This window comes from Megachile rotundata, chromosome 12, assembly GCF_050947335.1.
Source record: "Megachile rotundata isolate GNS110a chromosome 12, iyMegRotu1, whole genome shotgun sequence".
NCBI lineage: Eukaryota > Metazoa > Arthropoda > Insecta > Hymenoptera > Megachilidae > Megachile > Megachile rotundata.
The window spans coordinates 15,849,922-15,876,725 of NC_134994.1; the positions used below are offsets into that span (position 1 = coordinate 15,849,922).

Below are 26,804 nucleotides of genomic sequence, written 5' to 3' on the forward strand. Positions count from 1 at the left end.
TAATATCGTTACAAGTAGCATCTTCTTCTCGTACGAGTTCCGCATAAACGCGTATCGCGATGTTCAAGCGAAAATGAAAAACTGTGCGTACATTACATTCGTTTGACTAAGAATGAGCGTTTATCTTCGCTTTGAGGAGGATCTTAACGCGATATATTATTCGCGACAAATAATATGGTAATTTTGGATGTAACGGGTAACCAATTTCTTTACAACCATGACCTATGAAATTAGCCATGGTATCAGATATTGGCGCGTTCGATTCAGAGGTTGGCCGATCGGATGGTTCTCCTCGTAGACAGGGGGAGGAGAAAAAAGTGAGAAATCGCATCTCCACCCACACGATCGGTGGTACATACGGCAAGAATCCACGTTGCGCGAACATTGAAACGAGTAATACGCGAGTCTCGGAAGAAAAAAGAAGGTAGGGAGATCCGATCGGTTCGTATGCCTATTTAATGGTAGCGAGCGAGAGCAAGCGAGTTCCCGTGTGGTCAACTAGGGCCAGCGAGTCGCCGTCGATGCCACATCGACACACGGTGCCGGACCGAGAGCATCGTTTCAATAAACCTTCTTTTGCTTGTTCGCGACGTGGACGTTCTGCACCGGGAGACGACGTTACTTAAACTCCCGCCGTAAACAGAAAGAGTGGGGAAGAGCGAATCGCGAGTATACATACGCGAGTCTTCAGGGACGAGGAGAAACGAGTTTGTAAACGGGGCCAGTCGCCGCGAAGCTTTAGTTCGGTCCGAGAGATCGACGTATAAACGTTGTGTGTTTCTTGTTTACCGCTTACCGATCGCAAACACCTTCCAGCAGATTTCTTGCTGTTCGCTTTTCGTTATATTTGTGCGCGAGTTACGTATTCGTATGAAAGAACGCGAGACCGTGAACGATCGAGTTTTCGAAAATGACTATACGCAAGAAAGCAACGAGTGGTACGAACGAGAAGATGAAAACGTCGAAAAAGGAAGTGGCAACCAGCTCGTCTAGCGACACGACCACTGTCGAAACGGTGGAAGTGGTGTCGTCGACGAGTTTCGTAGAGGAGGCGCGACAGGTGACTGAAAGCGAATCGAAGAGCAAGACGTTCGAGGTGACCAGTGCGAGTCGCGAAGTGATCATGGATTCTAAAGGGAACATCGTTAAGATAATCGAAACGGCGCCGCAGACAGTGGCTCAGAAGATGTCCACGCACAAAACGGGTAAAACATCGCAGGATTTTATCTCCCAAGAACAAGTACAGTCCGTTAAACAAGGTAAATCGATGCTGCCCGAAAAAGATTCGCGAGGCAAGGATTCGGAGGTTGGTTCCATATCGGAGCGGGTCACTAGTTCGTCGGAGATTCAAAGTCGCAGCGAATCGCGCGCCGAGAGCGTTCAGAAATCCATGTCTTCGAGCACGATCGTGGAGGATCGGGGTGAATCGTCCACGAGGATCGTCTGCGGCGGAAGCGCGAAAGAAGAGCAACGTGTACCAAGGGTACAGACGTCATCCAGATCGACGGAAAGCAGACAGTCGAGCAAGGAAACGTACGAGGATACGACGATCGACGGCCAAACAGTTTCGAGTACGACGAGAATCCACGAAACCGGCGAGAAAGTGGACGACAATGGACGAGTGACGGCTTCGCAGAGTCGCTTGGTGGACAACGAGACCACGGTCGTTCCTTCGAACACTGGTCGAGTTCAATTCTCCACCGACGTCAGGAGCATCGGCGACAAGGTCGTTCTTGACTCTTCTTCCGGCGAAAGCACCGTGAAGAGCGTCGCGAAGACCGACGTCTCGCGTTTCAACAAACCTGGTCAGTCTGCGTGGGACGGCACGTTTATCAGCGAAAGCACATCACCGGTTAAGGAGAAACAAACTACCAGAGTGGACAAAGGGAAAGTAGATAGTCTGGTTTCAAAAGCCGAGGTCACTGAACGTGTCTCCTCGTCGTCGACGGTGTTCGATTCGAAGATCGTCGTCGACGAAGCTCGCACGGACGTTTCTTCGACGTTTCGCGAACGAGTCTCCTCGAACACGATCGATATCGACGATAAAATTGGACAGAAACAGATAACGACCAGCGAGGTGCACTCGAAAGATTCGAACAGATACAACAGACTCAGCGATTCGACGTGGGACGGTACTTTCGTGCCGGAAAAAACTGCAGAACCTAGGAAAAGAAACGTTTCCGACGACTCAGTGTTTCGTCACCCTGGAGGAGATAACGTCACGGAGTCGACTCAGAGAACGGACTACAGGGAACGGAGTACAGATGGTTCTTACGAGAAGAAATCGTCGAACGTCGTTCACGCGGTACAAGGAGCTACGGAATCGTCGAGGTTCCTGTCCGAGGAACGCAGAGACGTTACCGAGGAGATTTACGTCGACGGTAAACCGACTCGGAGGATCACGAAACCCGGAGAGTCCACCTGGAATGGTCAGTTTGTACAGGAGAAACCGCAAAGACCGTTGACGGACAACACGGTGGTCAGGAGAAGCGAGAAACGACACGATTCCGTGGACGTTCAAGATGTCACGGAGGAACAACACATTTCCAGTACGTCGGAGTCCGTTTCGGCATCGTACGTAGTCGAGTACGCCTCCTCCAGCGACGAGAAAAAGAAAAGCGAAAAGGTGACTTCGGTCTCCGAGACGATCCTCGAGGAAGATTCCGGACAGTGCGGCGTTCCTCGTCGATCGACTCCCGAGAAGCTTACGCGCGGTAGTTCACCAGGTGGTTACAAACTTGGTCAGTCCACGTGGGATGGAAGCTTCGTACGCGAGAAGCAAGTTCCCGAACGTCGTCGAACACCCGACGCCAGGAGACCCACCGATACCGTGATCATCCGTGACGTATCGGAGGACAATTTCATCAACGAGGCAGAAATATCGACGAGTTCTTACGTCGTCGAGCACTCGTCCAGTCAGCAGAGCTTCACCGACGTAAGAGATTCCAGTCTATCTTCCGTCCACGAAGTGTACGACACGAAAGTGGACGGCACGTCCAGTAGGCCGGAAACGCCGAAAGGACGGCTGACTAAACCCGGTGCCTCGACCTGGGACGGGACGTTCGTGATCGAGAAATCGCCGGAAACCAGGAGACCACCTAGCAGGGAGTCCGTGCAAAGTCCTGTACCGACCTCGAGGAGACACGTTACGGACATCGCGTTGGATACTCGAGATAAGCGAGTGTCTGATTCCGAAATTTTCGACGACAACGTTGTCGTCGTGGAACAGTCGAGCACTCGCGAAAGTTACTCGGACTCCACGAACGTGAACTTTTCTTCTAGCTCCGTGGAAACGGTCATCGTTCGCGATCAACTGCCTACGACTACGTGGAAATCCACGACGATCGAGGGCCCTAAGGGTCACGAGAAACCCGCGGAACATCAGCCACGACCGGAACAGAAGCGTCCTAAAAGTTCCGATAAGGATGACAGATCCGTTAGACCTACGAAGCCAGGAGCCTCCACGTGGGATGGCTCGTTCGTGTACGAAAAGCCGACAAACCTTACGGATCATCCCGTAGAGAAATTAAGCGAAACGTCGCCCAGAAAACCGAACGAACCGTCGACCTATTTCACCGAAAAGACCATCTCTCTAACGGATACATCGAAGGATGTTAAGACGTCCGAGTTCGTCGCTTCTACCACCGTTGAACGCACGATCAAAGATTCCGATGTTACCACGACGCATTTTCTCGCAGTCGACGAACAGAAGGGCCCGGTTGAATCTAGACGCGAAGTTCCAAAGTCACCGACCGATCGACGACCCGAAGATGGCAAGAAAGAACCCTTCAAAGTTTCTACGACGCTTGTACCCGAGATCGATCGACAGAAGGGTCCGCTTGAACCCGGAGACGGGAAAAAGCCTCCCGAAAAACGTGCCAAGAGCCCCGAAAAATGGGACAGACCTATGAGACCAACGAAACCCGGTGAATCTACTTGGGACGGTTCGTTCGTGTACGAGAAACCGGAAGATCAAAGAAAGAGACCCACGGATGATGGAAAAAGACCGAAAGACGACAAACCAAGCAGTTTGGTTCCAAAGAAAGACGATGTTAGCAACGTTACGATCGTCAAACACGAGGTGACGGATGCGAGAGACGTTAAGGACGATAAGATCGACATAGAAGTGGTACAAAGCTCTTCTTACGTAATCGATCAATCGTCCAGTTTCACCTCGGTGCAGGACGTCCGCGACGTGATCGAGGAACGTGTCATCAGCGAATTTACAACGGACACGCGGGAGGACTTGGTAAGTAACGAGACAACCTATTAGTCAATCTTTTCATTCGCCGTGCTCAACGATGGAAACACGGTGCTTTAATGTTTCTTCTTCCTTGGACAACGCCTTGCCGTTCTCTCGTCGCGTCGTTTCTGTTCTCCGCTATCGCGCGTTTAAGATAATTTCGACGAATCACGCAGCATCGAATCATCGCGGCCCTGTTCGCGTTTCAACGAAAAGAACTTGTTCACGGTTCGATATAGCAGTACTATCGAACTTAAAGATAGTTGAAAATAGGTTATAAGAATAGTAATTTTTAAATAAATAAAATGTAAAGAGCAAATCTTAAGGGACAGTCTTTTAGGATAAACGATAGAGTCGTTTAAACAGCCTTTTTACTCGGCTGACAAATTAATCGACGCACCTTGCCGATGTAAAGGAAATAAAGCGATACACGTCGAGTTGCACACCTCGCGGAAGAGGCACGGTCTCGTTACTTTCACCGTAAAAGCAGGCTAAGGTCGTAAGGTTCTTTCGTGTTATTTACTTAGAAATAAAGTTGACGTAACGTTACAACGATCTTCGACAGGACGGCGAGAGAGAGAAGTATTCCATTTTCGTTTATCGCGAGCCATTATGACACGCGTTTCATAAGCCGGCTACAGCATTACCGTCAAAACAAAACAAAAAAGAAGAAAAAAAGTCGACTCTACGTTTCATTTACAATTACTGCGTGACTAATTATAGCGTCGCGTCACGAAGCGTTCTGGTCGATCGTGAAACACGTCGATTACGTTTACGTTTTTGACGATAAGCCCTGTTTACGTTCCAATTATCGTCGAGCGTGCGTGACACATATGTAATTTACGAGAATCAAGCAATTTCCATGCCGAGAGCGAAAAATAATAATGTAAAAAATCCGTTATACCTTCGGTGAAAATTCTGTATACAGAAGTCACCCTTGTAAACGATTTTCTTTCTCGAAAAGCGAATCTGGCGATCGAATGATCGAACGATGTGTACAAACAGATTTTAAGCTTTGCGATATAAATAGTTATTAACTTGAATCGGAATCAGTCGTGTACGGGAATAATAATAACGAGGTGCGATAAAATGGGTGCGATCGTCTGTTCGAGCCGACGGCTAATAAGAGTCAGAGGAATCCACGGTGGCTCGTGTCGTGTGCACGCAACTGCAATCACCTGCAATCGACTTCAATCGACCGTACGTAAAACGATAATAATTGCGTTCAACGTGACCATAGTTCGGTACCGATCTCGTCACGAATCACGAATTCTATTTGTTGTTTAACACGTTCGTTGCCGTTCGATCACGATTTTATGGCATGCCATAAAATAGGATTTACGATAGTTCCGATCAATTCGACTCTTAATACAAAATGGTTGATTCGGTTAATAACATTGACAAGAGCCGTTCCGTAGCGGATCACTCGCAATTGATTTTAATCGAATGCCCTCGACACCATGCGAACAATTACCGTAAAACATCGTAACAAAGTTTGAAAGTGATATCATGGGCCGCCTGTTCGATACGGAACCAATTGAATTTCATGCCACGATCGGCATGGTCTATCTTACTTGACCTCTGCATTATTGGTTCATCACGATTATTATCCCTGTTTCGCCTTATGCATGCTTTCGTAGTAATTCGTTCATATTCGAAACAGCTCGATCTCTCTGTCAAGGTGAACTATTAATGACCAAACTAGTGAATGATGTCATCGTTTGCAACGTTGCTATTATACTATACGATGGAAGTCGAATATCCATTCTTACGTCGGTATTCGAACTTTGTAATATTTTCATAACGTACGATTCTGCGAGTATCTGTACCATCTGCTTATATTAACTTTTATAATAATTTAATTATAACGTTTTTATTTATTTTTTTATTTATTTTTGCGGGAAGACTATAGGGATCTAAATCGTTCGACACCTTGGGCGGTTCTCAAAGACGAAACAGAATCTCCGTACGGTGGATGCAGAATGCGAAAGAGTCTCCGGTTATGCGATACGATGCAGGCGTGTGCATAAATGGCACCCGCGTCGATCTCGTATTACCTGCATTCCGTTCAGCTAAGCGTCGTCGTCGTTTTTAATCTAAGATACCTGCGATATTCATTATGCGTCGTATTTAGTGCCGATAATTGACGAAACGATGGTACAGGAAACGAGCTCGCGTTTGCGTCGTCGATTTTCCTCCGACGCGTTTAACCGATTAATCCTGTCGATACCATACGATGGTCGATACACTATTAACAGCGAAAACATTGCAGATACCGTTACAGTTGTTGACTAATTATTTTAGCGTTCGCCGAAGCAAAATTGTAAATTTCGAAATAACAGAATTTGCATCTCATTTTGTTAACGCTGGTTCAAACAGTGACTGGTCGATTTAAATGGAGAATCGCCGATGCGGGACGGAAGTCCGGACAAAAGATTACGTTTCCAGCGGATTCCAGTGATCTCTGCATTCGTGGTACGAGTCGAGTGTCGCGTTTCGAACGAGGAAGCTGCTATTGGCGTCGTGATTAATCGCGGTCGAAGAACGTGATTTTCTAAATACCAGCGAATTAATTGCATACTCTCGCGAACCGAGTCCATTCGACGAATTTTTATCTTGCCGCTAAAAGTGGCAGTGACGCGAAAGCATTCTTTTCTTTATTCCCCGTCATATATCCATTATTCTACTTACACATTCGTTCGTTTATTACAATTTATATAATCGTTTTATCGTGTTCGCAGAGAGATGTCACTAAATCAACGACCGAATTCATCGACAAACTCCAGGTGACTAGTATGGTAGCGCAGGATGTCGTTGACGACGTTCGGCACGAGAGATTCACCACCAGTACACCAGTCGATACCCCGCGAAAAAGCTCGCCAGAACGACCCGGATATCCTCGTGGGATCCCTGGACTCCGGGAAGACGATCGACCAAAACCGATACCGGCCGCTGGAAAACCAAGTCGACCTCCGCAACGCGAACCGAGTCCTGGAGATACGAAAAGGTATGCGTACCGAAGTAGATCGCGATAGAATTGGATCGTGAACGTTGCGTTTCGATTGTGCAGACCGTCTGGGACCAGGCCAAGATCACCGGAAAAGCCACGAGATTATGTTTCTCCTCCAAGGAAACCGGTGCCTGCTGCAGGTAAACCGAGTCGTCAGGAACCGAGCCCGATCGTTGAAAAACCGAGACGACCGGAGGACAAATCGGGAAGAGGAGACGATAAACCGAAGAGGGGAGATCAGACGCCTGATTCCTTGGACGAGGATAACGTCCAGCCTGGAAAGATACCCGACATACTGTCCAAGATTCCTTTGAAGGAGCAATGCATCTGCGAACTGTGTACTTGCGGGTACGAATTCTTTTTGAAATTTTTTAACGCTTTACATACTCTGCAGAAATTCGACTTTGGGTAAATTTAATCGGGGCGACGTTTCTTCTTGGATTTCTCATATGTTAAAGTGCTTCTCCCAAAGTAACAAGTTTTACAAGGAGCATGTAAAAGTTTCCGATTGCTCCCTAAACGACGGCTTAAGCACAAATCAATTTACCTTATCCGAGATACGTTCGTTTCGAGCGAATATCGCGACGCGACCCACTTTCGAACAGAGTTAACGAAGTTGGAATACAAAACGCGACTCGGTTAAAGATGTAAATTAACTGAATTACTATTCGACTTATCGTTCTTCTTTTTTTCACCAGTTCTTCTTCGCATCGTACCTTTAATCGTCCACGAATCCTCATACTAATTACTTTTTGTACTTTCTTTTCGTAGTTAATAGTGCGCTAAAATATCTTTCCTCTTACGATTCGCGTATATGAAAAGCTTACGTAATAATGATTCATGCCGTCGTTCTCTAAAGTCGATCTTTCCTCGTGAAACGTTCTGGAAAGGGAGTACGAAGGTATGCCTACGATCGAAAAAAGTGGGACACCAGACAAATCCTTTTAAGGGATGTTGTTCCTGTCCAATCACGATCGATCGTTCGTTCTTCTTCCTTATTCGAACTCGATGATACAGCTTCTCTCGGGGCAAGGTGATCACGATTTCGAATTTAAGGCGATCGCGGTTCGCCACGAAGGATAACCATTGTTCGGCCGAAAAATCAAGGATATCGAGATGGCACCGATAAGCAGTGCCCATCTCACCTTGTACGAAATCGCTCGAAGGTCGCTTCAACCCGATGACAATGAAAGCGATTCTTCGTCGATACGATCGATGTCTGATCAGGTCAAGGACGACGATTGATCAAAGAGGATAAAGATTTGCAAATTAGGTCGAGATTAACTCGTCGACACTCGGTGCCTGGTTCCTTGAAGAAAATAATATAATCGAATAGAGGGAAGACGTTTGCTCGGTACGTATTTCAATTACAGTTATCCAACAGCGTACGGTGTGCACGAAATGTAGCGAAGCGATCGTGAAAGGGGTAACACGCAACTTGTGTCGCTGGCAGAATGATCACGCGCGTGACTGCGGTGACGTTCACGACCGTAATCACCAGTACCAGTTTATCAATGGTTTAACGGTGGTAATCCACTATGGACGACGGCCATGAATATTCGCGAACGATCGTGGATGTAGACTTGACGTCCAATTAGGATTTTCGCGTGACATCGAATCCGTTGTTAAATTCGGATTGAAAAACCTGAACTAGATGGACGATTCTTGAAATTTTTTATCATTTTGTCGATTAAAGTGTTCATTCGCGAATAACTTTGAACGAAATTTTCAGGCGACATCGTTGCCCACACAATTTGCCCCAGGATCATTTGGACCTTCCACGGGACGAACCGATTCAAGCGGTAACATCTTATCGGGAAGAATTCGACGAGAAACGGGTCGACAGACAGACGCTATACCACCATGAGGATCACCTTCGCATGGAAGGTGATTTTATCGGGCAAAGACGAACCGATTACGTGGCAACGAGAGGAGAATCGGCTCCGGTGAAAAGACCGCAGGATAACTTGAAGCCGGAAGGTGAATTCGTTGGAAGACCCAGAGAAGAAGCTCCGAAATATGGAGATCGCGCACCGGTTAAGCGACCTCAGGACAATCTCCGACCCGAAGGAGAATTCGACAGTGAGTAGCGAAGAAACTGTTTCGTCGATCAATTTTTATAGCCTTTAGTACATACGATAGATACGTTACTGCAGCCATAAGCAATCTATAGCTACACGAAAACTATAGCGCAATTATAGTTAATCTATAAGAACAGCGCACTTTAGGAATTTAAATATCTTATAGAAACCTGTTACCATTTACGTAGGTACCACCACCACGGAGCTGGTGTTTACCGGAACACCCGGCGAACGACCAACTCCGATACGTCGCAACACTTACACGAAGGTCGAGGGTGAGTTTATCGACGAAACCACCGCGAGATCCGAGTATATCGATCATCGAACAGTACAGCGTGCCGAGATCATCAAACGAACGGATAACCTCACGGTGGGAGAGGGTGAATTCACGGTACTACACGTATTCATATCTTTTCAATTTAGTCGATCGCATTTAGTTACAATCTAATACGAATAAAAATTCTGAATTGCACAGGGGACCTCTCATGTTAAAGAGGATTTCCATAGCTACGATAACGTCGAGTGGCAGCCTCGGCAGCGACTCACCTACTCGGAAGAAGATGACAGGTTTTACAGCAAAACCGATACGATGGAGAACATTACGACCACGCAGGAAGAATATCGAAGTTTCGATCAAGTCGATTACAGAAGCACGGCCGTAATCAGAAGAGACGACAATTTGAAACCCGAAGGACCGTTCGAGGGTGTACCTCATACCAAGGATGACTACACGGTACCAGCTATCACAAGACGACCAGAACCACAGAGGCCCAAGGATAATCTACGACCAGAAGGACCTTTCGAGGGAAGACCTAAGGACGATTACGTGCCAACCAGAGGTGAAAGGGCAGACGTGAAACGACCGCAAGACAATCTGAAACCAGAAGGGCCTTTCGAAGGACGTCCTAAAGACGATTACTCGCCGAAACGTGGAGAACGGCCGGAGGTGAAACGACCAGAGGACAATTTGAGACCGGAAGGACCCTTCGAAGGTAGACCCAAGGACGATTACAAACCAACCAGAGGAGAGAGAGCTGACGTTAAACGACCACAAGACAATTTGAGACCAGAAGGACCTTTTGAAGGTAGGCCCAAGGACGATTACAAACCAACGAGGGGAGAAAGAGCTGACGTTAAACGACCAGAAGACAATTTGAGACCAGAAGGACCTTTCGAAGGACGACCAAAGGACGACTTTTCGCCTAAAAAAGCCGAACGCCCCGAAGTAAGGAAACCGCAAGATAATTTGAGACCCGAAGGACCTTTCGAAGGACGGCCAAAGGATGACTTCTCGCCGAAACGAGCAGAGAGACCGGAAGTTAAAAAACCGGAGGACAACTTGAAACCTGAAGGACCTTTCGAGGGTCGACCTAAGGACGATTACAAACCTACCAGAGGTGAACGTGCCGATGTCAAGCGTCCTGAAGATAACTTAAAACCAGAAGGACCATTCGAAGGTCGACCAAAGGATGACTATTCACCAAAACGCGGGGAACGTCCCGAGGTGAAGAAGCCGCAGGATAACTTAAGGCCGGAAGGACCTTTCGAAGGTCGGCCGAAAGACGACTACAAACCGACCAGAGGCGAAAGAGCCGATGTGAAACGGCCGGAAGACAACTTAAGACCCGAGGGTCCATTCGAAGGAAGACCAAAGGACGACTTCTCGCCTAAAAGGGCTGAACGACCCGAGGTGAAGAAGCCACAGGATAACTTGAAACCGGAAGGACCTTTTGAAGGTCGCCCGAAAGATGATTTTACGCCGAAAACTGCAGAACGTCCGGAGGTTAAGAGACCGAAAGACAATCTTCGACCAGAAGGAGAATTTGAAGATCATCCTAGGGATGTATACACTCCCGGTGAGAGACGTACTCCCATCAGACACCCGGATCATTTGTTTCCGGAAGGAGACTTCGAAAGGCCTATGCCTGCGCCGTATGGACCCGGTGAAAGAGCGTCGATCGTACGTCATCCGGATAACTTGTTCCCCGAAGGGGAGTTTCCAGATAGAGAACGCGTTCCATTCACACCGGCAGAAAGGAGAACGCCTATCAAACATTACGATAACCTTCGACCTGAAGGTCCTTTCGAGGGACGTCCAAAGGATGATTACAAACCAACGAAGGGTGAACGAGCTGACGTGAGACGTCCAGAGGATAACCTGAAGCCAGAGGGTCCTTTCGAAGGAAGACCGAAAGACGACTTTTCGCCTAAGCGGGCTGAACGTCCAGAGGTGAAGAGACCTCAAGACAATTTGAAACCCGAGGGCCCCTTCGAAGGTCGTCCAAAGGACGATTACAGACCAACGAGAGGCGAACGGGCCGACGTGAGACGTCCAGAGGACAACCTAAAACCGGAAGGTCCATTCGAAGGAAGGCCAAAGGATGATTTTTCTCCAAAGAGAGCAGAACGTCCAGAAGTTAAGAAGCCTCAAGACAATTTAAAACCGGAGGGCCCCTTCGAAGGACGTCCAAAGGACGATTACAAACCAACGAAGGGCGAACGGGCTGACGTGAGACGTCCAGAGGATAACTTGAAACCGGAAGGTCCATTCGAAGGCAGGCCAAAGGATGACTTTTCTCCTAAAAGGGCTGAACGTCCAGAGGTTAAGAGGCCTCAAGACAATTTGTATCCTGAAGGTCCTTTCGAAGGACGTCCAAAGGACGATTACAAACCAACGAAGGGCGAAAGGGCTGACGTGAGACGTCCAGAGGACAATCTGAAGCCGGAAGGTCCATTCGAAGGAAGGCCGAAGGATGACTTTTCTCCTAAGAGAGCTGAACGTCCAGAGGTTAAGAGGCCTCAAGACAATTTGTATCCTGAAGGTGAATTTGATAGACCGGAAAAGCCCTCGGTAGGTCCCGCAGAAAGACGGGTCCCTATTAGACATCCGGATAACCTTCGACCCGAAGGTGACTTCGAGCGTCCTGATCACGATGAGTATCGACCGGCCGAGAGGCCGGAGGTGAAGAAACCGAAGGATAACCTGAAACCGGAAGGGGAATTCGAGCGTCCTCGTCCCGAGAAGTTCGGACCAGCTGAAAAAAGAACGCCCATCAAACATCCGGATAATCTGAAACCAGAGGGCGAGTTCGTTGGCAAACCCAAAGACGATTTCACTCCTACCAAAGGGGAAAGAGCACCGGTTAAAAGACCCGAGGACAACTTGAAGCCCGAAGGTCCGTTCGAAGGACGACCCAAGGACGATTATCAACCTGTTCGCGGTGAGCGAGTCGAAATAGTGAAGCATACCGATAACCTGAGAATGGAAGGAGACATCGAAACCTACCGGTCCAGAGACGAGTACACGGACTTCTTGATTCGAGAAAGAACCGAAGTTACAAAGTATCAAGACAATCTGCGAATGGAGGGTGAATTTATCGATACAAGAACCAGGGACGACTTCAAGGTTGTGAGAGGAGAACGCGTCGATATCGTGAGACATCCCGATAATTTGAAGCCAGAAGGTCCGTTCGAAGGTCGTCCAAAGGACGATTACTCTCCCAAGAGAGCAGAAAGGCCAGAAATCAAGAAACCAGAAGACAATTTGAAACCGGAAGGAGATTTCGTTCGCAGGCCGAAGGAAGAAGCTCCGAAACAAGGCGAAAGGGCTCCGATCAAAAAGCCTCAGGACAATTTAAAACCTGAAGGCGAGTTCGAGATACCTGAAAAGAAACCGGTTGGACCGGCGGAGAGGAGGAGTCCTATCAAACACGCCGATCACTTAAAACCCGAAGGAGAATTCGAGAGGCCTAAGCCGGAAGAATTTAGACCCGCCGAGAGACCAATTGTCAAGAAGCCGCAAGACAATTTGAAGCCCGAAGGTAAATTTATTGGGCGTCCAAAAGAGGAGACGCCGACCAGAGGCGAACGAGCGGATGTCAGGAGGCCCGAAGACAACTTGAAACCGGAAGGCACCTTCGAGAGACCAGAGAGGCAACCTGTTGGCCCGGCGGAAAGGCGTTCACCGATCAAGCATCCAGATAACCTGAAACCAGAAGGCGAGTTCGAAAGACCGGAACACGAAGAATACAAACCAGCCGAGAGGCCCGAGATGAAAAAACCGAAAGATAATTTGAAGCCAGAAGGTGAATTTGTCGGAAGACCGAAGGAGGAAGCTCCGCGAAAGGGCGACAGAGCCGACGTGAAGAAACCGAAGGATAATCTTTATCCTGAAGGAGAGTTCGAGAAACCTCAGCCGAAGAAAATCGGTCCGGCAGAGAAGAGAACGCCTATCAAACATCCGGATAATCTGAAGCCGGAAGGCGAGTTTTTAGGACGACCGAAGGAAGAAGCTCCAAAACGTGGCGAACGGGCAGACGTGAAGAGACCTCAAGATAATCTACGTCCAGAGGGTGAGTTCGAGCGTCCAGAGAAGTCTCCCGTGAAACCTGCCGAGAAACGCACACCCATTAAGCGTCCCGATAACCTGAAACCGGAAGGAGAGTTTGTTGGTCGACCGAAAGACGATTATAAACCGACTAGAGGAGAACGCGCGGACGTAAAGAGACCAGAGGACAATCTGAAACCTGAAGGGCCGTTCGAAGGTAGACCCAAGGATGACTTTGTTCCCGTGCGCGGAGAACGAGTCGATGTTATAAAGCGAACCGATAATCTTCGCATGGAAGGCAACATCGAGACGTACAGATCAAGGGACGAGTACACCGACTTCTTGATTCGCGAGAGGGCAGAGGTGACCAAATATCAGGATAACTTACGAATGGAAGGCGAATTCACGGACATGAGAAGTAGAGACGATTTCAAGGTGGTGAAAGGCGAACGCGTGGAAGTGGTGAAACATCAGGACAATCTGAGACCCGAGGGTCCGTTCGAGGGTCGTCCGAAAGACGATTATTCGCCAAAGAGAGCCGAAAGGCCGGAAATCAAGAAGCCGAAAGATAATTTGAAACCAGAGGGAGATTTCGAGAAACCGGTAAAGAAACCCGTTGGACCAGCCGAGCGACGATCACCCATCAAGCACGAAGACAATCTGAAACCCGAGGGTGAATTTATCGGAAGACCCAAGGAACAGGCGCCAAAACGGGGCGAAAGAGCAGACGTGAAGAAACCGAAGGATAACTTGAAACCGGAAGGCACTTTCGAGAGGCCGGAGAAGACTCCGGTTGGTCCAGCGGAGAGAAGAACGCCGATACGTCACGAGGATCATCTTCACCCCGAAGGAGAGTTCGTGGGACGACCCAAGGATGATTTTACACCGAAGCGAGCCGAGAGACCGATTCAGAAGAAGCCTAAGGACAATCTGAAGCCCGAAGGTGAATTCATTGGCAAGCCTAAGGACGACTATAAACCGACCAAGGGTGAAAGAACCGAGATCGTTATTCACAGAGATAATTTGAAGATGGAAGGTGACATCGACGTTCGCCGGTCCAGCGACGACTATAAACGTATCACCAAGGTGGAGCGCGTCGACGTTGTCCGCCGAGAAGATAATTTGAAGATCGAGGGTGAATTCGTGGACATTCGAAGACGAGACGACTACAGAGTTACCCGCGGAGAACGCAGCGAAATCGTCAGACACGAGGATCACCTTCGTCCGGAGGGAGAGTTCGAGAAACCAGAAAAGTCTCCGGTTGGTCCCGCTGAGAGAAGGACACCGATTAAACATCCGGACAACCTGAAGCCGGAAGGACAGTTTGCTCAACGTCCCAAAGCGTCTACACCTACGAAGGGCGAGAGAGCACCGATTAAGAAACCAAAGGACAATTTGAAACCCGAAGGAGAGTTCGAGAGGCCGGCGAAGTCCCCGGTTGGTCCGGCAGAAAGGCGATCGCCCATCAAGCACCCTGATAATTTGCATCCAGAAGGAGAATTCGTTGGAAGACCTCGACAGGAGACCCCGACGAGAGGAGAACGCGCCGACGTTAAGAGGCCTAAGGATAATCTGCATCCGGAGGGCGAGTTTGCCAAACGAACGCCTCAAAAAGTTGGACCAGCTGAAAGGCGTACTCCGATTCGTCACGAGGATAACCTTCATCCAGAGGGCGACTTCTACATCGTGCCCAAGGATGACTACTCTCCCAAACGAGGCGAACGGGCGCCGGTGAAGAAACCTCAAGATAATCTGCGACCGGAAGGCGACATGGACGTCAGCCCCTCGTCCAAGGACGATTATAGACACGTCAACGGTGAACGTATGGAGATACGTCGTCACGAAGATCATCTGAAAATGGAAGGAGAGATCGACGTCCGTCGATCGAGGGACGACTATAAGAAGGTTAGCAGGATCGAGAGAGTGGATGTGCGGAAACGCGAGGACAATCTGAAAATCGAGGGCGAATTCATCGACGTGAGACGCAAGGACGATTACACGCATGCCGTGGTCGTTGAACGCACGCCAGGTAAGAAGCATCCTGATAATCTGCGTCCCGAAGGAGAGTTCGATCGGCCTCAGAAATCTCCGCAAGGGCCGGCGGAGAGAAGATCGCCCATCAAACACGCGGACAATCTGAAGCCGGAAGGAGATTTCGTAGGAAGACCTCGAGACGACTTCGTGCCAAGAAGGGCCGAAAAGGCAGAAGTGATCCGTCGCGAGGATAATCTGAAGATGACCGGTGATTTCCAAGACACCACCTCGCAGAGGTCCACTTACACGGTGATGCGTGGAGAACGCGCCGAAATTAAACGCCACGAAGATAACCTGAAGATCAGCACCGGCTCCATGGAAACAAAAACGACAAACAGAGACACCTTTACACCCACCAAGAAAGACGACTCTCCGACCGGCAGAACCGTCAGTCGCAGACATCACATGGAGTCCTCGATCAGCCTGGGCGACGATGTTTCCGCCGTGTCTACTAGCCATCAAAGAAACTTCAACACCTTCACGAAACGCACCGCTAAGGAAGTCGCGGCCAAGATCAGTAGCATGGAATCGGACAGCGATAGGCACGTGTCCACGGAGTCCAAGACTCTCGAAAACGGAACCACGGTCGTAACGGGCAGGAAGACCACTTCCGCGCAACTTGCCGAAAGAATATCCTCTCAAAACGTTCAACATCATACTCAGATTGATTCCAGAAACAGCCATCAGTACACGAACGAGCATCACCAGAGGGTACATTCGAGCGAATACCTGAGGTCGCAGAACGTGGCTCAAACTCGACGACAATTGGAGGACAAGACGATCACCGATGTCCAGAGTCATCGTGGTCACGCGGTGGATACTAGACACAGCGAACAACATCAAAAGCAGTTGGAACGACATCAGCAAGAAAGCAGTAAACGCGACTACGTGAACACTCAACACGTGGAGTCGCGACAAATGGCGACAAGGCACAAGCAGCAACACGACCAGCACACGATCTCCAGTCAAGCTCGCTACAACTCGAATCAAACGAGTAGCGCCGAGTTTAGACAAGCTATTAGCGGTCAATCGATGGAAAGATCGCAGCTGGACAGCACGTTCACGAAGACCAGCCACCACAGAAAGAACGTGATCTCGTCGTCGGCCGCGGACGTGACCAACGCGGTGCTTCACAGACGCGGAGTAACTTCGTCGACGGAGGCACTCCACACGATCTCCTCGACGGCCGCCGATCAGAAGAAGAGTATCTCGAACTTGGCCGAAAGCGGACAATACATCAGTAACTCGAGTCAGAGCAACGACAGACGAAGTTTCACCTCCCTTCATCGCAGCAATAAAGATGGTAACCCTTGGGCCTCGTCCACTTACGAGCGTCCACAGAGAATCGTGCGCCAGGATAATTTGACCGTCGGCGGGAAATTTTATTCGCACAGCGAGGCTAAAAGTTATGGAAACTTCAGCAACCAGAAGGTCGAACGAGTTCAGAGGCAGTCGAACGTGTCGCATATTAGTCTGGGTGACGGCAGTACGGTAACTTCGAGCATGTACAAAAAAGAGTTTGTGCCGAGACACAAGGGACCCTGTCCGGCGGCGCTCATAGAGGCAAAACAAGCTCCTTTCAAACATACCAGAGATACTCCGAAGCATAAGTTCTATATGCCGGTCGTTTCGAATTAGTTTGCCGACCGGGATTGTACGTGTTTGTAAGGGTAACGGATGAAGAATACTGATCGTCAAACGAATACTTTTATTTATTATAAAATACACTCGGCAGTGAAAACGGCTACGCTTTCGTTGCTGCGTGATAATCGCAAAAAAAAAGCATTTTAGTTATTAGTTTACACTGTTACGAATATAATAGCGATGCTATGCAAAAATATTGTACTCTTTTACTGTTATTTTTTATATTATTTCAGCATCTTGAATTCGTGGTGCTCGCATGGCAATCGATGCATGAAAAATTTTCGAGAGATTATATTTTTTGTTTATTATCAACAAAAATTGTTCGTTTGTTTAAAGTTATTCGCGTTCTACGAGTAAAGTGAATCGTGGGCTGTGACAAACCCGCATCGTTCGAACGATATCTGTCCATCTACGGTCATATTTGGAGACAGCTGGTATTTATAAGTAGAAACTGTATTGTATCGATCTTACAATCGGTTTAAAGACATCCTTCGTATACGGTTTTATCCTTGTACAGGATAAACAAAGATACGATATTAACACGTTGACTGCCACAATAAAAATTGACAATTTGTCACCGAAAGTATTTTCTTTTCTTCTATTTTATAAAACGTTCTACCGAATTATGTTCGAGGCACCGGTCACCGATGATTTCCACGGCAGTTAACGTATTAATCATACGCCATTTATCGTGAAAGAGTTCATTGAGATTTCTTTTCACTTTAAGCCACGTGTATTACAAAGCAATAACTAGAGCTTAAATCCGTGATACGTGGGCGAACTTGATCTTTGTATCAGATTCGATCGACACTTAGGCTATATATAGGCGTCGTCACGCGTAGCGTCTGCTTCGTTTTTTATATTTAATCGTTTCTTTTGTAGGCTACAGCCATGTTTCAGTCTTATCACCCTCTCCTATTTTTCCACTTAACGTTCTGTCAGTTACGATTAACCTCCGTGCTTTAATAAGTTTATTGTAACCGTTGCGACGTTGATTCCAGGTCTGCTCGAAAAGATCTGGTAATTTCATTGATCCTGTCGATGCTGCAACGCGTGTTCCATTCATCAAATGGATTATTATCTTTTGTTTCTTCGTTTTATTTTGGTTTATATATATTTTCGAACGAATAAAGACGTTTACAATTATTTTCTGATTTTTCTATTTGTTTTTATCTTTTCATTCCCTCGAGTATTAGGTAGAGACGAGAAGCTACGAGTTAAATTCTTTTTGGTTACTACCTAATTAAATAAAGTATCTAACTCCTTATTTTACGCGTGAATCATTCGACGAATTTAACAGTTCGCGCGAGGTCAAGGGCTGTTCGCAAATCGTGCGAACAAACTAGCTCCATAGACAGTGCAAAGTTTCGTGCATTAAATTTATCAAAACTCGAGTATGTATGCTGGGTTTACATAACATCGAGTGAAAGCGAAAGATTGAATTATATACACACTTGTTTATAAAATAGGAGACAGTCACAAAATTACTGTAAATATACATACATACATACATATATACATGTGTACGTACACATCGCGCGAAAACGAATCGTTTCTACATAGTCGAGTAACGTACCGGTTGTTGGTACGAAAATAGAAAATAATACTGAAATGTTTGTGTAACATTGCATTTTTAGAAAAACGTATCATCGCGACTCGAATCGTTGATAACAGCAAAGTTCAGTCTGTCTGTACATATCGCATTATATTAACGTGTGTAGCTGAACGAGGGTTATGAACAATAAAAAGAATTATTTTGTACACGCTGTAACTTATTCCTCGACGTACCCGATTCTATCGAGCACAACATCACGGTAAAAGATTTCAAATTGCCATGACTACATCGAGTCGATCGCAACAACACTAGTCTCGATCAAAATCGACTGGTAGTTGCTTCATTCATAGAGCACCGATATCGTCCGACATACGATTTATCTCTTCGAAAATAATCCAAATATGAAAGTATATCACCTGTTCGATAAAAAATAGTTTACGTCAAGATGTCTCCTGTGTAACAACATGAACGGACGATTCCGTTTAAACTGCATGTACATTCTTGTCCTGTCGATGTTGCTTCATTCGATTGTGTCTTATTGCCGTTCGGAATTCGTTAAGGACATCATCAGGTACGAAATGCATAAAAATTAGGTATTACGCTTGAAAGTATTCGGTACGATTCAAAATCTAAACGCTTCGATTATTCGAATTATATGATCGGTTCAACTAACCTTTAACTTACTTTCCAAATTCATTCTTCTAATTAGTAACACGGAAATTAGTAACTGTGCGACCGAGGAGCCACGCAACAAGATAGATCCCTCGATCGAGCAAATTTTCCGAGGACCGATTGAAAAGAAAAACGATGCGATCGATATCGAAAGCAAAAGCGTTCGAGTGAAACGAGAGAACAAGAAGGCTAACGAAAAGTCTCTAAACGAAGAGAAACGGTCGTTAAAATTTAAAAAAGCGGCATCAAAGTCACGATCTTCTCGAGATCTCCCGAAGCTTCCGAACAAACGATTCACCGATTACGACACTTCCGCTGATCAGGACGCGTCCGAATACGCCGACGAAGTCGAGGACGAGTCTGCGGCAACTTCGAAGAACAAAGAATCTGGGTACAGAAGCCGTCAGTTCCTCGTTGGCGAAAATTCGGACAGATTCATCGATCAGGAAGAACGATCCAGCCTTTACGATGATTTTGAAACGAAAGACGTGGCGAAAAGAGGCATCTCCGGAGCCGAAGACTACGAGGAACTCGACGAAGATTTCATCGAGTCCGAGGAAGACGCGGCAGTGGACGAACAAGAATCCGTTGACGACGAAATCGACAAGAAGAAGGTTCGCGGTGACTCCAGAGTAAAGAGAGAGCACGATGACTCGAAGGAATCGGAAGCACAACAGGTTTCTGCGAAAACCGAAGACGTCGCGAGTCCAAGCGACTTTGTCAATGACGCGAAAGTCGAGGATGTTTCTATGAACAGAGACATCGTCTCGGAAGGAAGAGGCAAGTCGTCGGATAGTCAGATTAACAAAGTCGACTCGAACGATCAGGAACATTTGAAGAGGGACGCTACTGAAAAGCAAGAAATCGATTCGAAGGTGAGTGCCGATCGGGAGGGTGATGCATCTAAGCAAACGTCGGCGCTAAACGAGCAGGCAGTAGCGAAGATCGACGAAAATCCGAAAACTTTGAGTCAAGAGACCCAGGAGGATTCTGCGGACCAAAAAGCACGAGAGGAAATCGGTTTGTCGAATGACAACAAAGCCGCTAACCAATTGGTCAGCGATTCGTCGGGTCTGAAAAGTTCCTCCAAAGTGGACGAATCGAAGGTTGCAGAAATTTCGAGGCCAGAAGCGACGAATGTCAACGGAGCTGCAGACACCTCTGCATCCAAGGACGTTGCTAAATTAGATTCTTCGAAGAATGTCGAGACGGTTCCGCAAGATCAAGACAGCGATTACGAGAAACGGGTCGAAGAGCGGATCCAGAGGAAGATCGACTCGATCAAAGAGGAGATCAAGAGAGAGATCGAGGAGAAACAACGTATCAGGGAGATCGAGGAGAATAACGCGAAATTCGACGAGTTACACGAGTTAGAGGACGAGGACGAAGAGCAAGCTTCTGAATCCGAGTCTCAGAAACGCGAGAATCTAGTTAAGAGGTCTACGCAGAACTCTAGGAAGTCCGGAGAGCACGAGAACGCCGACAAAAGGTCGACGAGACGGAAGAAGAGACAGAACGATGGTCAGGATAAAGTGCAAAGCAAAGAATCGGATCCGACTAAAAAATTAATCCGAGAAACGCCTAAGAAGCGTACTATTTTGAGGGAAACATCTCTACAGAAACGAGACAATCCAAGACAAGTGTTCCTGGTCAGGAACGCGGGTAAGAAGAGAAGAAGAAGGTCCAAGAGCTCGACGCTGGTTCATGCACAACGCAGCGCAGATTCCAGTTTGCACGGAGACGTTGACGACGAAAAGGTAATACGACTATGCAGTAATATCGATGCATCGTAAGAACGCGTAACCTACGCTTTTCAGAAGATGCTAGCGGAACAGGATTCTCTAGCGGAGAAAAAGTCTGGCTCCGTGGCCTCGTTGACGGGAAACGGCGAAGAACTCGGTCCATTGGCAACGGAATACGGAGAAGCGTTTGGTGGATTGCACGGTGAACCGGGCGTGGCTTTGGCTCGGTTTAAAAGGATCAAACGAGTACTTCGACCTTCGTCCTCGAAAACCTGAGCATACAGAACAATCATTTTCTTTTCGTACATACGCAATTGGCTCTAGATTCAAGTTGGAAGATTAATCGCGATCAACAGTAGATATAGTCTGTCACAAAAGCGTCCTCGCTTTTCTCCCTTTAAATCTTACTTTTAACGTTGTATAATTCCGATACAGAATACGGAAATAAGAATATAGATAATGATAGTACAGATGCACCGTTGATCCTTTCAGTCCGATTCTTCGTGGTCCTGGCGATATATTTCTGCAAGAAGCGTCGAATTAATAAACATGAGAATGAAAGGAGTAAACCTATGTAAGGCAAATAGAAAGACGCATTCGTAGACGTTCAAGATTTAATAACAAAGATACGATTAAACACGAAGAAGACACATAAGATCGTTAAACCCTCTTATTTTTTGTGCGCATACATTACGGGTGGAGACTTTCTTTTTTATTCTCGGCAATCGAGACCCGCCGTCTCCTACTGTCTCGTCGTCATCCATCTCTCCTCAATCATCGTTCTACTTTACAACAATATGAAACAATTATTTACACATCGACGGGCAGGAGGACCACGGTGTCGTGTGAAAAATGTCGAAGGTGACGTTCTTTTAGTCTTTTTTTATACGCGTGCGTCGTATCGCATCCACGATTCGCAGTGTAACCTTTTTTAAAATTGCCTTTTTGTCTTTTCCTTTTTTTTTTTAAATCGTTCTATCGTATAAAATTTACGAAGTCATCGTTCGCGTCCAAGGCAGCCTACGCGTTAACCTCCACAGGGATGGTAGGAACACCTGGTAATTGTGAAATGATCCAAGGTTTCCTAATTTGGACTTCAGGGATTGTTTATTCTGAATTTCCACGGTATATATCCGACTTCAATGTACGTTTTCTAAGGGTGAAATTAAAGGAAGGAATATACTGTTGTTTGCTACGCGTCGGTATCCCTGTGGTGTTAAACGCGTATGTTGAAATGTTTGCGGTAAGAAATGACTGGTACGCCTGAACATTAACGCGACACGTCGAACGCACGCGTTTCACGAAGCTCCTTCGTCGCGTCTCTGATCGTGGACACTGACTTAACGGGCGAATTGCTCGTGCTAATTGATCCTTAATTGGATAAACTAACGATAAGAGTGAACATCAGTCTGACGAAAAGGCTGGTCAACGAGACGTTTGGGCAGCGATCGTTAAATAAAAAAAAATTCACCACTTCTCGTTTCCGCTAAGAACGTTTTTCTTTTTCCGAAACGTTCGTTCTTATTCGATAACGAATTACACGATCTACTGCGACTAAGCGACGAACCTGTAAGTTCCAGTTAAAGAATTGACTTTTGTATAATCAAAGATTCTGAACCGATCGTTTCGTTATTTGTTCGCCTTGAAAGTCATTAAAGTGTCTTTTGTTTCGTTATATGATGGATCAATGGATTAGTAAAAAAAAAAAATGGCAACGTAAAGAGCGAGACGAGGCGAAAAAGCCACGGTTAAATGATAAAATCGAATCGACTCGAATTTTGGCGATGTACGGTGGATTTGCGACGGACACTCTGCTTGGTACTTAGTGCATATCGATAGAGACTTTGTTTTTATTTAAAAAAATCGATGTCTGAGAAATGGTGTTCACAATAATATGGTACAACAACGTAACGGTATTACAGACTTAATATATATATATATTATATATATATACATATACGTACACGTATATATGTATATATATGCGTAATATTTATAATAATATAAGGTAATTTCTTTACCACAATAACATGGCTATATACAAATATTACAATGTTTCCTTCCTTCCTTTCTTCTTTCCATTGTATGTTCTTTAAACTCATTCGATACGAGACCAACTGCTTTTCTATGTCCTTTGCCATTTGTTTCCTCTCTCTTTTCGTGACTTTGTCGAATTTACTCTTGAATCGGGGGCTGATTTCTTGTCGAACACAACAACGAACCGACGCGTTAATCGTTTACGAGACGCTTGCTTGACCGAGAAAGAGCGTGTGTGTGTATGTACGTGTGCGAGAGAGACGGAGACATATCAGAGAAAGAGGACAATATTACTTTTTCGAGCGACGCAAATTTTGGATCCATCTCTATTTATCACAACGATTACAAGACCAAGATGCACTCGCGTGCATGGTTTTTTTTCGGTGAAGGATGTAGGCACGTCCCACTACCGTGTTTCACTGTTGTTCCTTTAAGTACAGTCGCGTGCATAGATGCCTTCCTTAGGTTAAAAAGGTCTCCCACTACTCGTCTAAGCCATACGTGCTCTCGTTTAAGTACAACTGCGAGCATAGATGGCCTCTATCGCTCGTGTAACTTCTTCGAAGCTATCTATACACGCGAATGTACAGTGTACGAGTAACGAGGATCTCCTTTACCGAAGGAAGTCATCGTTGCTCGCGGCCGTATTCGTTTTAACACGTAACGCTACTTGTTCCCTACTTAGTTTCCACGAAAGTTCTTGGAGTTTACTATAGTTGAGGAATGCCGAGGAAGCAGTGAGAACGATACAATGCTACGAAGGGGCAATATTGTATTCGATAACTATTTAACCGTTTCGATTATTCTTTGATCCCTTCCAGATAGGAAATGTTTTGTAGAAACGAAATTAAGATCAACTTATAAAGTTCGCGATATAATCGAAATCGCGATCGCTCGATTTAAGTACCATTACAAAGCTACAGATTTACGAAAAGGGGACGATACACGCGTTCGATCGAAACTCTTATCGTTTGTAAACGAGTCAATCTGAAAGTTTTGAGAATCACAGCCGCAGAGTCGAAACTTTCGTTAGGTGGCACCACGCGATACGATAATTTCATACGAATTCTCAAAATTTCCAGCGTGAACCACGGCATTTATATCGTACATTCATTACGAATCGGTAGAATGATCTTATAATCTAGAACGACGATATCTACGCGTTTTGGCACCGTCTCGCGAGCAGATCAAACGAATCGGAGGGAAGAAAGTTCCATCTTAACACGTTAACTTTCTTACAGAGTTCCTTCTTTTCCTTCCGCGCGAGACACAGTTATCGAAGTCAACGTTAACGTTAGGGTATAAATACAACTGTATCTACTCGATTGATCGATGTTTCAAAATTGCCGTCGATCTCGCGCGCTTCTAATTAACTCTTGAAAATCGATTGAACATTGTGCTCAGGCACAATAGGCAGTACACTCGGTTATGTATAGCAGACTCGTCAGAACGTTAACAACAAACGCGGCGAGGCATAAACTTTCTTCATATTCTCAACAAACGTTTAGGTAACTCTGTGAAATGTCAATTCAATAAAACTCTATTAAAAACTTTTCGACGAAAAGCGACTAACCGTTTCGTGGCTGCGGATCCAGCACGGACACCAGGATTTATGCCTTTGATTTTTAAATTCATAACATAAATATTTTTATAATATCGCAAACGAAGTTACTCTAGACCGAGAGTAACTCGAGACTCTTTGAAACGTTCATTTCTAGAACCGGATGATACCGAGCTAGCAGACTTTGAACTAATATACATTACTTCGATGAAACAGTTTTTCGCTTCTCGTTCGATACAATAAAATCTCTGCGTACCAATAAAATTCTACGGGTATAAAAGATTTCTGTAATTCGTTATTCTTCTTAGCACCTTCGAATATACTGCGGCAATCTTTTAGATTATATTAATTTCCAATATATCGAAGTCTTTACTTCAAAAATTTAAGTGCCCAACTTTGGTCGAACTGCCGTTGTCTACACTTCTTAGACGTGCACCACGATCTACCCGGTAGACGTGACCACGTGATTTCCGTGCCTTTTTTTCTCGATTTTAGTCGAATTTAATTCTAACGTGCACGCGCCTAATTAATTCTTAATTATTCAACGTGTATACAAAGTATAGAATTTTACGTTACTTTCAAAAAACAATTGACGACCGCGTACACTCGTCTTCGCGGTTTTACACATCTTATTCTCTTACATATGTATATAATATATATATATGCGTGTGTGTATGTGTGTACATATATATATATATAGTTGTCTTTAACATTCTATCGTGCGGAACGACGCTGCAAACTGAACGGAGATCGCGTGCGTACAATCTTTGAAGAAATCAATCTTGTTACTTTTCCGATAGAACATGTAGAAGGGAAGCGTCGAATGACTTTTTCGAGTCTCGATCGAGCCAAAGATGCGCGACGAACGAAGGCGAGAATAATGTAAAATAAAAGCTTGAACACATTCTTTTTTTTCTCTTTTCGGAAAAATACCATCGAAAAAGAAGAAACGTGTCTCCATTTTCTCTCTCTCTCTCTCTCTCTCTCTCCCTCTCTCTCTCTCTCACACTCTCTCTTTCTCTCACTCTCTCACTCTTTCTCTCGTGTACGTGTCTTTACTGGTATCCCACGCTCTAGTTTCTTCCCTGTTTCGATGAACACGGAGCATGATCGACCCACGTCTGTGTATGTGTGTGTATGTTTTTATCTTTTTCCCTCTTTCTCTACACGTATAATTTCATCTAAATAGTAGTAGATTGTTATCTCACTAGGAATCGTATATGACAAAAGCATGTATAAATCAGTAGACATTTCGTTTTGTGCTTCTTAGAGATCATACATGATACAATGTACAAAGTAGTATAAAATAAAAAAAGGGTTAATAAAGATTTGTATTTACTTAATCTTCAATTAACGGTTTATCACGAACGAGACCGATTCGATCCGTTGGTCGATCTAACGCGTTTCCAACGACGATCGATTTCTCGCGTTTAATATCGTTCCTCCCATTCTTAAGACGAAACGAGAACGTCGATCGCGATCGTGAACGATCGATAAAAGGTATTTACTAGAAAACGACATCTCGTAGGAAAGGCGTCGGCGACCGCAGGAGCAAAACCTTTTTGTCTCATTTGTCAAAGTGTCCCAAGAATAAATCGCGACACCAGGACAGATAAGAAATTTGTATTCCTACGTAATATAGTCAGCGCGTAATCGAAAATGAGTAAAATGTCTCGCCTTAAAGTCGATCTAGCCTAAAATGGGCTTCTGCGCTGGGATCAGATATGACCATCGTCGGGTCGGTGAGCATTTGTAGACCATCCATGTCGATGGGATCGAGGCCTTGCCTCAAAGCGTCGTCCGATGGGAACAGATCGGGATCAAAGTCACCCATCATCGCCGTACCCAGATCTTTCACGAACTCTGGATTCGTCAGGTCGTCCGCGCCGGAGAAATCT

General features: G+C 46.0%; 3 protein-coding genes across 9 annotated transcripts in view; 2 read left to right on the plus strand and 1 right to left on the minus strand.

Annotated features, from left to right (window-relative positions):
* The first annotated feature begins 489 nt into the window (after positions 1-489).
* On the plus strand, positions 490-18,485 carry Sdb (SAXO downstream of blistered). Its single transcript, XM_012281143.2, has 6 exons — positions 490-4,249; positions 6,985-7,250; positions 7,314-7,601; positions 8,986-9,335; positions 9,523-9,725; positions 9,810-18,485. Exons 1-6 carry the CDS (start codon positions 911-913, stop codon positions 17,331-17,333), a joined length of 11,970 nt encoding a protein of 3,989 aa, XP_012136533.2. The 5' UTR covers positions 490-910; the 3' UTR covers positions 17,334-18,485.
* A 152-nt stretch (positions 18,486-18,637) lies between these two features.
* LOC105661979 (uncharacterized) lies at positions 18,638-21,778 on the plus strand. The gene is made up of 3 exons (XM_012281144.2): positions 18,638-19,465; positions 19,604-21,323; positions 21,384-21,778. The coding sequence occupies exons 1-3, from the start codon at positions 19,359-19,361 to the stop codon at positions 21,582-21,584; spliced, it is 2,028 nt and encodes a 675-aa protein (XP_012136534.1). The 5' UTR covers positions 18,638-19,358; the 3' UTR covers positions 21,585-21,778.
* Positions 21,779-21,908: 130 nt separating this feature from the next.
* The window catches only part of Crtc (CREB-regulated transcription coactivator), a 31,614-nt gene continuing 26,718 nt past the window's right edge, over positions 21,909-26,804 (minus strand). For all 7 annotated transcript variants that reach the window (XM_012281152.2, XM_076537737.1, XM_076537736.1 and 4 more), the window contains one exon: positions 21,909-26,802. In XM_012281152.2, the coding sequence (XP_012136542.1) occupies positions 26,585-26,802 (218 nt within the window). In that variant the 3' untranslated portion in view covers positions 21,909-26,584. The remainder of the gene's footprint in view (positions 26,803-26,804) is intronic.